The sequence below is a fragment of the Lactuca sativa genome, chromosome 8, assembly GCF_002870075.4.
Source record: "Lactuca sativa cultivar Salinas chromosome 8, Lsat_Salinas_v11, whole genome shotgun sequence".
Classification (NCBI taxonomy): Eukaryota; Viridiplantae; Streptophyta; class Magnoliopsida; order Asterales; family Asteraceae; genus Lactuca; species Lactuca sativa.
Genome location: NC_056630.2, coordinates 178,365,471 through 178,382,256, shown reverse-complemented (window position 1 = coordinate 178,382,256; position 16,786 = coordinate 178,365,471). Strand labels below are relative to the sequence as shown.

General features: G+C 38.0%; 1 protein-coding gene across 1 annotated transcript; it reads right to left on the bottom strand.

Annotated features, from left to right (window-relative positions):
- Positions 1 to 4,769: 4,769 nt before the first annotated feature.
- LOC111885774 (protein LURP-one-related 5) lies at positions 4,770 to 6,073 on the bottom strand. Its single transcript, XM_023882014.2, has 2 exons — positions 5,577 to 6,073; positions 4,770 to 5,490 (listed from the first exon to the last, which is right to left on the bottom strand). The coding sequence occupies exons 1-2, from the start codon at positions 5,934 to 5,936 to the stop codon at positions 4,951 to 4,953; spliced, it is 900 nt and encodes a 299-aa protein (XP_023737782.1). The 5' UTR covers positions 5,937 to 6,073; the 3' UTR covers positions 4,770 to 4,950.
- Positions 6,074 to 16,786: the final 10,713 nt, after the last annotated feature.

The following is a 16,786-nucleotide window of genomic DNA, read 5'->3' as shown; positions in this document are numbered from 1 at the left end:
ATTCCATGGTTGTGAGAATTAGGGCTTGTATCACCTTTTGATGGGGCTTTGGGTGCATCAAACCCCCTTTGTGAGCTTGTGCTATAGATCTGGACCTTGTGAGGTCCAGAGAGGCCGAAAGTGTGAAGCCATGGTTGAGCAACCATGGAATTTTGAAGCAAGGAAGGATTAATGGAGTTTTGATGGCATATAGAGCAATATATACCATGCATAGACACCAAGATCAGACCTTTACGTGACTTTTGGGTACTAGGAGGTTAGATCTATGAGTTGGAGTTACAGATCTGACCTCAGTCGATCAAATGAGAGATCCGTTTGAGGCAACTCGTCAAGTCTATGGGATGACTCGACGAGTCAGATTGTGTTTGACCCAGTACCCTTGACCCAGTATTAACTCGTTGAGTTTGGGGGTTAACTCGACGGGCTGAGTAAACCCTAGGAAGAAATCTGAGATACTAGTGGACTCGACGAGTCACATGGGTGCACTCGGCGAGTCTGGTCGAATTGGACCATTGACTCGTTCTGACTTCTGTTGACTTCGTGAGTGGGTCATTTGGGACCAAGGAGGGGTAAAATGGTCTTTTACCCATCCCGGGGGTTAGAGAAAGAATAAGAGGACTTTTGGGTGTAAAAGAGAAAAAGAGAAATATTGGTTGAGATACTTGTTTAATATGTTAGGCGAAGGCTGGTATGAGTTTATCAAGTGCGTGTCTATTCTCTACAAGCTACGAGGTGAGTCTTCTCACTATACTTTACCATGAGTGGTACTTTGTGTTATAGAGATTTATTATGTGCTTATTTGTGTATCGTGATATCCTGTATTATTTCTTTTTGATTTATGTTGTGTATTACTCAGAGTTTATAGAGTTAGGACCGAAGGGTCCATCAGAGTTGTGGGGCTGGAGGGTCCCAATGGGATACATTGACTAGAGGGTCTTACAGAGGTATAGCCTTGAGTGGCTAATTATATGTGTGGTATTTTGGGGAACTCACTAAGCCTTATGCTTACCGTGTTATGTGATATGTGTTTCAGGTTTTCTCAAGAGCACGGGATGGCACCGACTTGATTGTACACACCAGAGAAAGAGTTATGCTTGAGGATCCTAGATTATTATCTAAACAATCATGGAGTTGTGTTTTATAAATTAAATAAAAGCGATCTTTGTAATATGTGTTATGAGAGCTACGATAATTTAAATGAAAATTTTACTTGAAAATTACAGTGTTACAAGTTGATTCCAGAGCCGAGGACGGTTTAGTTACTTCACGACATTTGAGGAGAGTTACCTTCCAGTAGGAGTGGGTCGAAGGCACTAATGCCAACCCACTAGTATTATTTATAGTTGAGATGATTATCTTTGTGATAGTTTTCTGGTATGCCACTATCTGTTATGTTTTATGTGCTAGTATGTTATGTTATTATGTGATAGTGGTAGGGGTGAAATAGTCCCTGGTTACTGGTTGAAAGAGACCGAAGGGGAGGCCAACACCTAGATATGCTAGGCAGTGTATGATATATATATATATATATATATATATATATATATATATATATATATGCTAGGGTATTATGTGGTAGTGGTAGGGGTGAAATTGTCCCCGGCTACCGGTTGAAAGAGACCAAAGGGGTAGGCTAACACCCATATATGCTAGGCAGTTACCGGTTGGAAGAGATTGAAGGGGAGGCCATCACCTATATATTCTAGGCATTTACAGGTTGAAAGAGACCGAAGGGGAGGCCAACACCCAGATATACTAGGAGTTATGCGATTATATGGTATGTGGTTTGATGATGGAACTCACTATGTTTTGTGCTTGCAATTGTTAGTTTTGGTTTCAAGTACTTCTTCTTCGAAGGGAAAGGAACCGGCATGACTGCAGCACATCACACCACTATTTTCCGCACTATGATGTTCTTGGGATTTATCCTCTGACATTATTATGATTTGTTTTGAGACATACGACTTACGGGTTTTTATGATATAGGATAACTCAATGATGTTTTTAATAATCTATTTTAAGAATTATTAAATTAAAAATGAAATTTTTGGTCTTGAATTTTAGGATGTTACATTTGATTATGACATGTGTTGACACTATTGATGTTTTTAGACTATTGGCTTTTATAATTACGTAATTAAAAATGAAAATTTTTGGTCATGAATTTTGGGATGTTACAGGCATTCCGAAAAATCAAAAATTGTTAAATGTTACATTTCGACTTTTTTAGTTTTGGTGTTTCACATTTATTCTCATACTAAGGGGGAGTTTCATATTGACATGTCTAATTCAAGCACATTCTCATGACCATTTGAAGGTTTTATAATCATATTTCGATTATAAAAAGAGGAGAATTTGGTATGGCCACTCAAAAAAAGATTGTTATTTCTCAAATCTTGATTTTTATGATGCTTGAGAAAGATTTATTGAAGTTGGGTATTTTTGGTGTCTCGATGAGCATATGTCAGAGTTTATTTCTTGTGATGATTATGCACTTTGATTAACCCAAGTTTAGCTCTTCTAAATTGAGTTTGGTTGAGAATCAGGTTTTTGATTTGTCACATAATGCTTTTGGGTGATTATGGCATTACTGGATGTTTTTCATGATTGATTTTGAAGATCGATGTAATGTTGAGAGGCATCCTTAATTGTTTGAGGAACATAGAAGCGATTCGGAGTGCTTGATTCCAAAATGGGTATTTTTTTGGTTTTCACTAAAAGTCATATTTTTTAGAGTACTTTCGATAGTTGGGGTTGATTATTCCCATTAAAGCTTTTTCTACCTTGTTACATAGCCTAGAACGCATCAACACTTATCGGCCACCAAAGATTTGAGTTTGCAGATTTCATCGTCGTTGCTTCTCACTATGATGTTTCGTTTGGTTTTCTTATTCACTAGTAGATTATTCGGATTTTAGAGTCTCATCATCAATTTTGAACTTGAGGGGAAGAATGTTGGGATGTGAAGTTCTTTATGAAGGATCACAAAAGAAAACTTAGAAGACATAATTAGACATATAGGTTTTAGCTTGACGAGAGAGAGAGAGAGAGAGAGAGAGAGAGAGAGAGAGAGAGAGAGAGAGAGAGAGAGAGAGAGAGAGAGAGAGAGAGAGAGAGAGAGAGAGAGAGAGAGAGAGAGAGAGAGAGAGAGAGAGTCTTGTGTACACTCCTATATATAGTGACCATCATAACATTTGTAGGGTGTGCTTCAAAGCAGTGTCACAGAAGTCGCTATGCCTTCCCAGGTCGATCGAGTAGCGAGTACTCGGTTTAGACGAGGAGTACTTGGATTGAGTAAATTATAAAGAAATAAATTTTGTAAAATTATATATCAAAAATAAAATAAGTTTATTAAAATTTATAAGAAAATAGATGAATACCAATAATAACTACAATTTTTTATTAAAGAAAATATCAAAATTCCCGAGTTTGACCGAGTTTTTCCGATTTTTCTGAGTCTTCTGAGTTGGTCAGTTGGATCGATTTTCTCTGAGTTGGACCTAAGTTTGACCGGTTCCGATTTTTTGCCCGATTCTTAAAAACCGCCTCGGCATATACGCGATTTTGAGTAATCGTTTGAGTAGATCGAGTTTTACAATACTCTTTAAGAGATTTAATATTTTAAAGCTGTGACTTCAGTTAATTATTTATACTATATCTAGTTCCTTTTTTTTAACTCCCGAGTATGCTACATAATGTATTTTAAAACCCAAATCACCTTATCTATTGTATTCTTATTATTCATGTAAAAGCAAGCATTCACGTCCTAACGTATTCTATAGTTTTAAAATTTTAAAAAGTTTGTTTAAGAAAAACAAATAAGTTAACTACAATTTGTCGCTAAACGCCTAAACCGTGCAACCATTGCTAATCTTTCACTAATTTTTTGCTAAATTCCTTTTGTTGCTAAATATTTATCTATGAAACGCCTGTTGCTATTTGGTTGGTATCGTAGTTGGTGGGAAACAAAATGTACGGGATTATGGGATTATCGACGATGTCTTCCATCGCTGAACTTAAAAGCTCCATCGCGACAGCCAGCAATCCGTTCACTTTAATCATCACGGTTTTGCGACAGAATTATTAGTGTGTGATACCCTGCTTTGCTTTGTAGTTTGTACTGGTGGGAACACGTCATAGGTGTAGAGTATTTTGATTATTTTGAAATTAAAGTGCATGCAAGAGTCATTTAAACCAATTTTAATGACTTTTTTTTCACTCAAAAGGTGTCCAAAATAGATCACGAGACCTTAATTGTTAAAGTTTTCAATATAAGGATTAGTAGCCGACACAAAAAAAAATATATATATAAGGATTAGTAGCCGACACAACAAAAAATATCATGTTTGAATTATTAAAAAAACTCATTTTTCAACAATAGTTTCCGTCGCAAAATCGGTTACTAAAAAAACACTAACATATTTACACTTATTACGACTTTGTGATGGATTTCAAATGGATCTTCTCCGGATTTCCAACAGTTTGTGATGGATTTTAAAGAATATATACAAAATTTTACATTTGATGGTAAAATTTGAAGAAAAAAAAATTATAACATATTGCTAGAATAATCATTTTTTCTCAAATAGCATGTCATCTTGGTAAAAGGTATACGTCATCCTGTTCGAACACTTTTAACAGCATTCCATATACTTTTACATAAGTCGTTGCTGTGAGAATATAATCTTTAAAGGATCTTTGTGGATTCCTCAAAGCATTATCATTTCAGAATCCATGTTTAATTTGGATCATCCATAACAAGATTGTCGTTGATTCCTTCAACCGTGCATCATAGATATTAGACAATAATTAATGAATAGATTTGCAACAAGCTACCATCCACCTTACATTTAAAGTGCTATTAATTGTTGATGAATGGAATCCCTGTTTCAAACAAAGGGCTACTGAATAACAAGTTGTACATCTTGAAGCAAACACATGACAAATTAATTAACACATGAGATGAGTGAAAAAAGGCTTGAAACATATCCGATCAAGAACAACAACAAAAGCCATGATGAGTTGAGGGTCGAAACCTGGATTCACCACCAGGGTAAATACTTCTTCACTCAATATTATCGTACTACCAGTGCTGCTACTGCCACCACTCATCATCGCCGCTCCCGGAGCTGTTCTCTTCCTCATAATTTGGGCCGCCACTTCTCCGCTACCGGTGCTCTTGATCTTGCAATTACGATTCCAAAACGAACCTTCTATTCTGAAATCAGGTTTGCGTAATAGTTTTCTTGAATCACAACCACCGCCACCACCGGTTTCCGATTCTGCATGATGATGGTTTTGGTGCTCAGTCGTCGTGCCTGTGAAGAAGACTTCAGCCTCGCATTCATCTTGCTCGTTTTTTGTTCTTCCTAAAACCATCATAGACGAAGATGGTCTCCTCATCATGAAGATTCTTCTGTTGCTCTTTGATGATATGTTATCATCTTCTCTATATATACATCCATTCCACTGGTTTTGAATACTGAAAATCTGAATTTATATAATTATAAATTTGATAACATATAATCAATATATATCCGTATAGTTTGCATCTGCATGATTAAGAAGATACGTACCTGTGGTTTGAGGGTAATTAACGGAATGCCGGATCCGTCCATGAGGACAAGAGCACCACCACCGCCACCACCACCGCATCCGGCGCCACCGTGAGTGTTAACAGAAGAGCAAGACCAGCGGCTTCGAACATGGCTGTTTCTGGAGTAGTTGTCAACGCGGAAAGCCAGCTTTCCATTGCGATCATACACAGTGAAGCCATCAGTGCCATGGAAGCTCATGCTCGATCGTTTCCATACAGTAAGAGTCGTGTGTTTTGGACTTGAAACTGGAACTGGGACCGGGTCCAGATGATCATGATCATCGCTTGTTAGGCGATTTAATCCGCTTTTGTTTTCCAAAGATGGATGAATTCTAGACATTCCTCTCTTTCTTGAATTCACAACTGGCAATCTAGTGATTATAGTTTAAATATTTCTGGGAGATGAATTCGATGCGAGTCTAAGCGGCCAATTTGGAGCTTATAGATCCTATTTTTCGTATATCAACAATGCTAATTTACAATAGTACTATATATAGACAAAAGTTGAATACATGGTTTACAAAAGTACTTATATAACTAAAACAAAAAGGAACTAAGAAACCAATGTTATCTTTATATTTATCCTTTTAAATTTTTACATATATACCAATTATATACATAAAAACTCAACCTTTTTCAGTTCTTTTTACTGGAAAAAAAATTAAAATTCATAATTTTTTAACCTTTATTAATAGATATTTTTTTACAATATATATATATATATATATATATATATATATATATATATATATATATATATATATATATATATATATATATATATATATATATATATATATATATATAACTATTTTTTCTTCAAAATATTAGTTCAAGTCACATTGTCAAATGTGAATATGAAGTGTAGCATTTTTTTTTTTTATAAAAGTTAATCCGTATGTGAATGATTGTACTCATTTTTTTCAATAGTTATTAATCATTCTTCATTAACTAATTAGTCGTTAACATATATTTTTTCGATAGTTAATGTTCAATGTGAATTATCATTATGTACGAGTCATAAACATATGTTTTTTCGATCATTAACATTCAATGTAAATTGTCATCATGTACAAGCATCGTATATTATCTATCAATTTATTGCTCTACATGACTGCTTTTCACATGTCAATAATGAATATGAATGAAAATTGTCTATATAAACGATCTTTGATTTAGATATGTCGAATTTACATATGAAGTCGAAAAGATGTTGACATTCACATGTAATCTGACTAAATTCATATGTGAATCTAAGAAAATTAATCTGACTAAATTCATATGTGAATCTAAGTAATTAATATTATTTTCTTTTATTATTTCAATATTTTGATTATACAATTATAAATGAATTTAACGAGACTCGCAAATCAAACACGGATAATACAATAGCCATTTTCATGTAAATTAGTAAGTATTATGAGAATGTAAGAGCGTATTTGAGCATCAGGTTAAAATAATCAATGGTTATAGAGAGAGAGAATGTAATGGTTGGGAAGTGGTGTGGAAGATATGAACAGAATTAGAAAGTAGTTACGCCTTCAACTTCAAATCTGTGTGTTTGTAAATTGAATTATTTATTATTTGATTAGTGGTGTATAAATTGGTTCGTTCTCAACCAATAAGTTTCGTAGATGTTTCTTTATTTGAGGATGTGTGTGTGTGTTGTAATTGGGAAAATGAGCCTAATATAGTTCCTTATTATATAGCTGATTTAAATAACAGTTAAATGATTCAGCAATATAAGTCTTATTTAAAAATGCTAACGAAATCCAATACTGAAACGACTAAGTTATAATTTATATATCTGTAACGAGTGTAAAGTATTTTATGAACCTATTCAAAACTTTGTTGTATGTTATCAAAAATATTCTATATGAGAGTTAAAATTTTGGGAGATCACTCGCTTGATTATGAAGTATTTTTTTAAATGATAACATTTTTGTTATATTCTGACCACCACTTCCTAAACGACCATTTGTCTATATATTTATACTTTAGTAAAAATAAATCTCTCTTGCCACCCACCGGATTATTTAAATGAATATTATCATTTTATTATTGTGGAATAATGTTCCTGATTCACCAACGAAATATTACAATGAATATATACAATCACACATACACGAAATAGGCCTAGACTAATGGGTGTGACATGGGCTTAGCAATGCAAATGCATACATACCAATACACTACCAATAAATATACACTAACATTCCCTAACCCTCTCCCCCCCCCCCCCCCCCCCCGCGCCACGCAGCTTGAATGGGAGAGGGGAGACAGACGTTTAAACTGGATCAAAAATCGTTGAAAAGTGAAGTGGGCAGCCCTTTCATAAAGATGTCGGCGTATTGCGTAGATGAGGGAACATGAAGGACGCGAATTTGTCCTCTGGCACCTGATCTCGAACAAAATGAATGTCAATATCTATGTGTTTTGTTCGCTGATGTTGAGCAGGGTTTGCTGACATGTATAGAACACTTACATTATCACAATAGACAATGGTTGTCGAGTTTGTAGGGCAACACAGTTCGCAAAGAAGATTGCAGATCCAACTGGTTTCGGCGACAACATTTGCAACCCCTCTATACTCGGCTTCTGCACTGAATCGTGAGACAACCCTTTTTCGTTTGGAAGACCATGAGATGAGGTTGTCTCCTAGAAAGACATAATGTCCAGATGTAGATCTGTGTGACGCCGGACAACCTCCCCAAACCGTATCTGAGTAGGCAACGAGATTGGCAATGGGGGATACATGATTAAAAAGACTGTGGTCAATGGTGTCGCCGATATATCGCAAAATGCGTTTAAGAGCATGAAAGTGATGCTCTTTGGGGTCATGCATGTATAGAGAGATTTGCTGAACAACAAAAGTAATATTAGGTCTAGTGAAAGTCAAGTACTAAGTCACCAGCCAGACTGCGATATAGCTTGGGGTCCATGACAGGAGGTCTGGATGAGTCCAGTTTGTGCACTGATACCATATTATGGAATAATGTTCTTTGATTCACCAACGGGATATTACAATGAACATATACAATCACACATACACAAAATGGGCCTAGACTAATAGGTGTGGCATGGGCTTACCAATGCAAATGCATACATACGAAAGCATATATACTAACATTTATGCCTTGTAGGGTCGGGGCCGTTGTGCCAAATGTGGGAAGTATCATGAGGGGAGTTGTCGTGAGAAGGGAGGGGGTTGTTTCAGATGCGGCCAGGCAGTCCATTTCAGTAGAGATTGTACTCGTGGAGCACGTATATGGTTCCACCACAATAAGAGGGGGCATAAAAAGGTTGATTGCCTGAGACTGACTAGATGAGCAGTGGTGGTGCCTGCACCAGCTACATTGAGGATTACCGATGGTCGCTATGGAAAGGCGGAGGCTCTGATGTTGAAGAGTAGGGCATTTTAGTTGACAACCAAGGAGGTGCGAGCATCTCCTGATCGGGGGTCAAATTTTGCTTTTCTTCAGGGATAGTCGGGGACTACTGACTCAAAGCGGCAGGGTTTGGGTCCTAGTTGCTGGTGGGGCTTTAGGCATACATTATTAGAAGAAGCTCATAAATTTAAGTTTTCGATTCATCCGGGGGCCACAAAGATGTACCGAGACCTGAGGTTGAGTTATTGGTGGCCCTGTATGAACAGGGAGATAACATGGTATGTGGAACGGTTCCTGACTTGAAGGAAAGTCAAGGCCAAACATAAGAGACCCTATGGAAAGATCCAGCCATTACCCATCCCCATGTGGAATTGGGAGGAGATTACCATAAATTTTATTACTAAATTGCCAAGGACGACGCATGAAGTGGACTGTATCTGGGTCATTGTTTATAGATTGACCAAGAGTGCTTATGTCATTATTATAATTGAGAGCATTTTTCCCGAGAATTTGGCTGACATCTAAAACAAGGAGGTAGTTGTTCATCACGGGGTTCCAGTTTCTATGGTCTCTGACTGCGATGTCCTTTTCACCTCCAGATTTTGGAGGAAGTTTCATGAGGAATGTGGTACTGTGTTCCATCTTAGCACAACATACCACCCCTAAACCGATGGACAGAGTGAGTGCACTATTCAGATGCTCGAGGATACTCTCAGGGTGTGTAATTTGGATTTTGGTAGGAGTTGGGTTACTTACCTTCCTTTAGACTAGTTCTCCTACAACAACAGTTAGCATGCCATTACTGATCGACCACCCTTCGAGATGTTGTACGAGAGGAAGTGTGGGACCGTAGTTTGTTGGGGCGAGGTTAGACATTAGGTTATAGGGAGTATCGAGGTAGTACCCAAGACTACCGATTTGATACAGAAGGTGCACAATTGGTTGCGGACAGTGTAGAGTCGCCAGAAAAGCTATACTGACCGACAGTGTTCAGACCTCGAGTTTTAGGTCAGAAATTTTGTGCTTCTGAAGGTCTCACCTTGGAATGGTGTCATCTGGTTCATGAAGTGGGGAAAGTTGGGCCCTAGCTCTATTGGTCCCGTCATGATTATTGCTTGAGTGGTCAAGGTGGCGTATCGGTTAGATTTGTCTGATGAGCTTAGCTAGATTCACAACACTTTTCATGTCTCTCAACTGCGGAAATATTTGGCAGATGATTATATAGTGGTGCCCATGGATGTTCAGGTGGATAAGCGCCTAAACAATGTATCGAGACCAATTGTGATTCTCGGCAAGAAGACGAAGAACATGCACAACAAGGTGGTGGGCATAGTGAAAGTGTAATAACAACATTAGAAGGGTTCTTGGTGGAATTGGGAACCCGAGGTGGATATAAGGGAGTAGTACCCAGAGTTGTTTGTGGCAGCGGACTTCAATTACAAAGTCTGATACAAGTGGGGGAGAGTTGTAATATCCAGATATTTGAGGTATGAATTTTAAAAGCATTATGGGATTTTTGGTTGGTCACGATGTGGTGGAGGCATTACTACAACACAGAGGTGCATTTTTGGGGCGTCCATCCTTGATGAGTACCACGGGTGGCACTATATTGGCCACAACGTGGCATCTATTTTATGCAAAACCCTACTTCTGATTTTTGTGCCGGTATTCAAGGGATATGATGGTTAGCATTTTCACACCCTCAGCCTTCATCACCTCCCTCTCACTCTCTTTGTAGCCTTAGCCTCTATTGTTGAAAATCTTGAGCATTTTTGGTATTTTGGTGTATTAGAGAAGAATGAATCATACATCGAGAGTGGATCTAGCTTGCAAGCCTCATCATCATCTCCAAACTTATATTTTGGACCTTTTTAAATGATAAAGATTCAACCTTTGTTACTCTATGTCTCTAGATCTAGGTTTTTGTCCTATTTTTGTCATGATGATGTAGTTAGAGTGGAAGGATCCAATAAAGTTGGCAACTTTATGGATCCTTGAGGTCCTTGGAGTATCATATAGTCTAGATCTAAAGTGTGTTGATATTTTGGAGCACCTTGCATGAAATATTGGTGTTTTTCTTCACTTTTGACCTAGATTGATCTATAGCCATGTATTGCTTATGCATGAATGAAAAGCATCAATATTTAGTACTTAATGGTAATTAGGATGCTTTCTCGAAAGTATGAAGGGTAAGGTTAATGATTTGGAGGCTGAATCCATTAAGTAATGAAAATTCATCGCCGACGACATGGCAAACTGTTCGCCATGATGTGGAGACTAGGAAATTCGCGAATGTTTTGAGCTTTCATTTCCAAGGCATGGTGATATGTGTTCCACGGCATGGCGATGGTTTTCCTTGCATTTTATAGGTTGGGTTGGGTCCAAACTCATCAGCCATGACGTGGGGGCAAGTCGAAGTCAAACTTTGACCATTGATTTTTTACTAGGAAGACTTTGGCCAAATTGTTAGTATTAAAATATGGAATAAGGTGGGAGCTTGTGTGATTCAATTGTAACATCCCAAAAATACGGTCCAAAAATTTCGTTTTTGAATCATTAATAAAACCATAAATCATCCATCATCATAAAGAGAATCAAGAACCATGTATCTCAAAATATCATGTCAAATATTGTATCAAAATCAAATAAGAAAACATCATAGTCTAAGAAACTCCCAGGCTGAAACTGTGGTGTGTGTCATGCGATCATCTCGAGCCCTTCCCTTTGCTAGTGAAAGTACCTGAAACCAAAACTGAAAACTGTAAGCACAAAGCTTAGTGAGCTCCCCCAAACTACCACATACCATACAATAACACATAATAACACATACTGGGCCTTGCCCACTGCATCGGACCCCGCCCGACATCGGGCTAATCCGACAACGGGCCCCACCCAGCATCGGACCGAAGTCCGACATCGGGCCCAGCCCGGCATCGGATCGAAATTCGGAATACAGATCATAGCAACAAGCACATAACACATAACATATAACATATAAACATAATAGACTTCCTCGGGCTTGCCTTGGCATCAGAAGGAAGTCCGGTACACCTAACATGTAAGCTAATTTTGCATTGGGCTTGACCCGGAATACATAACTCGTAACATGCATCAATTACAAAAACATTAAGCATACATATACTCTTCTCGGGACCGCCCCGACATCGGACCGAAGTCCAAAACATATAAGCTGCATCAGGCTATCCCAGGCATCGGCTAGGCCCGACATATACTAGCATACATATACAGGCCAACATTGGTGCCTTTGACCCGTTCCTACTGAAACGAAACTCACCTCGTAAGGCTGACTGTTGAAACTCGAGTGAAGAATCTCTGACTACTGCTCCGGCGACTCCCCGACTATCAACTACATAATACATTTAATCAAAATCTGATAATCCTTGACTATTTTACCCTTGGTCAAGGTCAATGTCCCGGTCAAAGTCAAAGTCAGGGTCAAAGTCAAAGTCAACTCTCAGTCAACCCCAACTCGTTGAGTCCTCCATGCAACATATCCATTCATTCGATTCTAATCCATTCCAATGCTTCTAATTCATAGATCTGGACTCCTTAGACTAGCATAACACGTAAAGTTGCTAACTTTACGTGCATGTATGATGATATAAGACCAAAACACTCATTACAAGCTAGAAAGGGGGTCTAAGTCATGGCATGGGGCTATGGCTGAATAAAGGTGACGACTTTGAGCTTCTAAAGCTCAGTAATGCCCATATATGAAGTCCTTTCATCCGCCAAGGTCCAAATCTCGGAATGACCTTGGAAATAACCCAGAAGTGACAATAAACAAGCATACATGAAGATCTAAGTGGATAGAAGCCAAGGTATAAGCTTTATACCTTTAACAAGCCTGAGATGCTACAAAAACTCTAGATCTTCTGCTCTCTTCTTGTATCTTTGCTCTTTTCCTTCCTTCTCCTAGCTTCAAACCACACAAAATGCAAAGAAATGGCTCAAGACTGCACAAGATCGATTAGGGTTTCGAGAGTGGGGTTGTGTGACATCCCCAAAATCTTGGCCAGAAAAGACCGATTTCATTTATGCTTTTTAAAACATTTTCAGAGTAAATCTGTTTGATTTTAAAAGAGATGCGGAATTTGTTCCCAAAAACAAAACATGATAAAATAGATATTTATCAAAACATTTCATGATTTCATTTCAAAATCAAAAGTCGGGATGTCATGTTCCGATACAGATCATAAAGCATAAACGATTACATTACAAGTCATTCAACAAATATATACATATGCAGACTTGTAAACAAAAACGACTTGATGATTCGCCCATCTTAAGCTCTTGCGCCACTTCCTGTAATACAAGTAAACTGAGTGGGTCAGGCTTGGGAGCCTGGTGAGCATATAGGGTTTTCAAACCCACAATAATTATATTTAATTTCAACAATCAACAATAAACCCGATTACCCATTCCCGTTATCCTCACCTTACGTTCCTAAAATAACGTCTATTATAAGGAACTTATTTCAGGATTTTCATCGGGACGGACATTACTGCAGAGGGGCTTCCTCAACAATAAGTGTCCTAAAGGCAACCATGTGGGGGATAGAGTACACCGGTGAACACATCGTTCACAACACCTACAGGCAATGAGCCTGCTAGTGTTCCACAGGACAGTCTAGAATAGTCTGTGGTCGTCATCCATACTCTGCTGAATGACTAGAATAACACCAATAACACCGAGGCCTCTCATCTGTTATTTCACACCAATTATCTACCCATGTTCTACCCAACACATTAGTAGATAAAAATATACATTTTTATACATTGTTTAAAAACCTGTATAGCATGCTTTAATCAAAACACATTCCACATAACAGATGAGGCATACACACATAACACGTATTTCATAGAGAATATACATTCACACATATAACCACAAAATATATACACGTAGCACGTATTTTATAATAAATACTTCATAATATTGCGTTGGAGAGAAAATAACTACACACTCACCTAATAAGAAGATAATCCGACAGCACTGCGGCTTATAGAAGTAGCGTATCTCCGTAGATCTGGAAAATCTTCACAAAAACCGGCTCCTCGCGGGCAGGGCTTTGGCTCGGGAATAACGCTCTTCGGGATTCTCGGGGCTTCGGATCTCGCTTCGGGGCTCGGGAATATTACCGGGGCTTCGGGGTACAATCGGCACGCAAAACGAGGCAAAGGACTAGAGAGAATGAGGGAATTGTGTGTGAAGAATGAGCTGCCTTCGGACCCCTTTTATAGGCTGTTCCTCGCACGTACGCGGGGCGTAACTTCGGGGGTACGCGGGGCGTACGCCTCGCAGGTCGTCAGCGCTTACGTCATCGGTCCCCTTACGTCACTGCATACGACTTCGGACTACTCGAGTGCCCCTCGCTGTACGCGGGGCGTACAGCAGTATGCGCTGCATACTTCGGATAGACCGCCTCACTTCTCTTCGGATAATATCGGAGGTTGTAATTAAAAATAAATATTAAATATTTATTAAACTTCAAAAATTCATATCTCCTTCATACGAACTCCATTTTCGACGTTCTTTATATCCATGCGAAGGTGAGACTACGCTCTACAACTTTCGTTTAGACTCCGTCGGCTCATTTTGACTTTTATTTTTATTAATTATTTTTAGGAGGCCCGGACAGGAAAACTTCGTTATAAAATCATAACTTCTTCGTCCGATGTCCGTTCTCGCCTAACTTTTCATCGTTTCGCTACTAACAACGAGATCTTCGATTCTCATTTAGATTGTTTTGGCTAAAAACCGCTCGATCTCAAATCGAGTATTTGGGCTGCATACTGCTAAGTCGAAACTTAGAAAAATCAAAACTTCCTCATACGAAGTCAGATTTGGGCGTTCTTTTTATGCACGCTCTTGGTTTAACGAAATCCACAACTTTAGTTTAGATCTCTAAGGCTAAATATCGCTCTAACTTAAATTCATATTTTACGTCACTCGGCGTCGTGCCGGTTCTGTCGCGAAATTTTGACAGATCATAACTTCTTCGTTATAACTCGGATTTTGGCATTCCTTATATCTTCGAAATCCTTGTTTCAACCACTACAACTTTATGCAAAGATATCGGGCATATCTAATACTTTAATTTTGACGCTTATTTTATTCTTAATTTAATTACATCACATAATTAAGCAAATAAACACATAACTCACATAATTCACAAATTCACAAATAATACATTTTATTATTTCAAATTGGGGTTACAATGGTTAACCTAGACTATTACATTGCTAAAAATGGCAAGCCCAGAAACACGGGCGTTACAGGTTGGGAGGTGATAAAGACTGGAGCAGAGACTGAATATGATGCTTAAATAGGGTGTAAACCCTAAATATTAGGGTTGCCTCCTGACGGGCCTACTCGTTGAGTCCAGACTTGTACTCGCCGAGTAGATCAATTAAACCCCACATCCAAGCTAGCCTCTACTCAACGAGTTAGGGCTACTACTCGTCGAGTAGCTTTACCAAATGAAAACTTAACAACTCAATACGTACCGGGAACAGGGCGTTACATCAATAGGTAGGCAGTAGCACATATTTCGTGACATTCAACTAAGATTTATCTGATCCTATTAGAAATGTGAGTCTTCTCACTATACTATGTAGGATGCTAGTTTGCTTTGTGACTCTTGCATGTGTATCTTGGGTTGGGCCCATTTATTATGTGTTGGTCTGGGCCAATTTATTATGTGTTAATTTGGGCCCATTTACTTGTATGTTGGGCTATATGCATTTATTATATGTTGGGATAGGCTCATTTATTTGTATGTTGCGTTGGGCCCATTTATTATATGATGGGATGGTTCTATTTATTATATGTTGGGTTGGACCCATTTATTTATTTGTTGGGTTAGGCCCATTTATTATGTGTTGGGTTAGGCCCATTTATTTGTATGTTGGGTTGGACTCATTTATTATGTTGGGCGGGGCCCATTTATATGTATGTTGGATTGGGCCTATTTGTATGATTGGGCTAGGCCCATTTGTATGTATGTTGTGATGGGACCATTTACATGTTAGCCTGGGACCATTTGTATGGTATATGGAATTTTGGGGAACTCACTAAGCTTTATGCTAATGGTTTGTGGTTTAAACATTTTTCAGGTATGTCTAGTTCCAAAGTGAAGGGCCCGACTTGACTGTACAACATCCCTTTATAATTTCTACATCGATGATTATATTAGTCTGATGATTTTGATACACTTGTACTATTATTGGTTTTGAAACACATACTGTATGGATTTGATGATTTTAAAAGAAGAAAATTTTTATCAGTATGTTAGGAAGTTACAAGAAACTCCATAAGTTAAGCTACACTTGTTATGCTTTAAGTGTAACTTATGTTTATGTTCATTATCATTATTATGAGCCTATAAACAAGATTTATCAGTGATTTCATGTCATAATACATATTGATCAAGTTATTGGGGTGGCGCCTAGGCAATATTTAGTGAGGTGTTTAAAGTGGGATTTCCAAACAGTATACTCTATATACCAGACGGACCCTACCTCTGATATGATCTTACCTGGTCATTCCTTACTTGATAAATCTTGTTTTAGACATTCGGATTAATGAGGAATTAATATTATTGCTATTATAGTCATGAAAATTATGAAACAAATACTAAGACTTAGTGATAATCATATCCAGATCTTTCGAAAGAAAAAGCTTAGGTGTTTGGCGAAGCTCTGCCCAAATCACAATCCATCCACTTTAATAAGTGAATGCATAGTTACTTTTATCTTATACATAGATATGAAGTATT

Excerpts from the sequence above, each read along its gene's own strand:
- LOC111885774 (XM_023882014.2), bottom strand. The coding sequence starts at position 5,936 with ATGTCTAGAATTCATCCATCTTTGGAAAACAAAAGCGGATTAAATCGC. Across the intron at positions 5,491-5,576 it reads TAATTACCCTCAAACCACAG|ATTTTCAGTATTCAAAACCA; the intron begins GTACGTATCTTC and ends ATATAAATTCAG.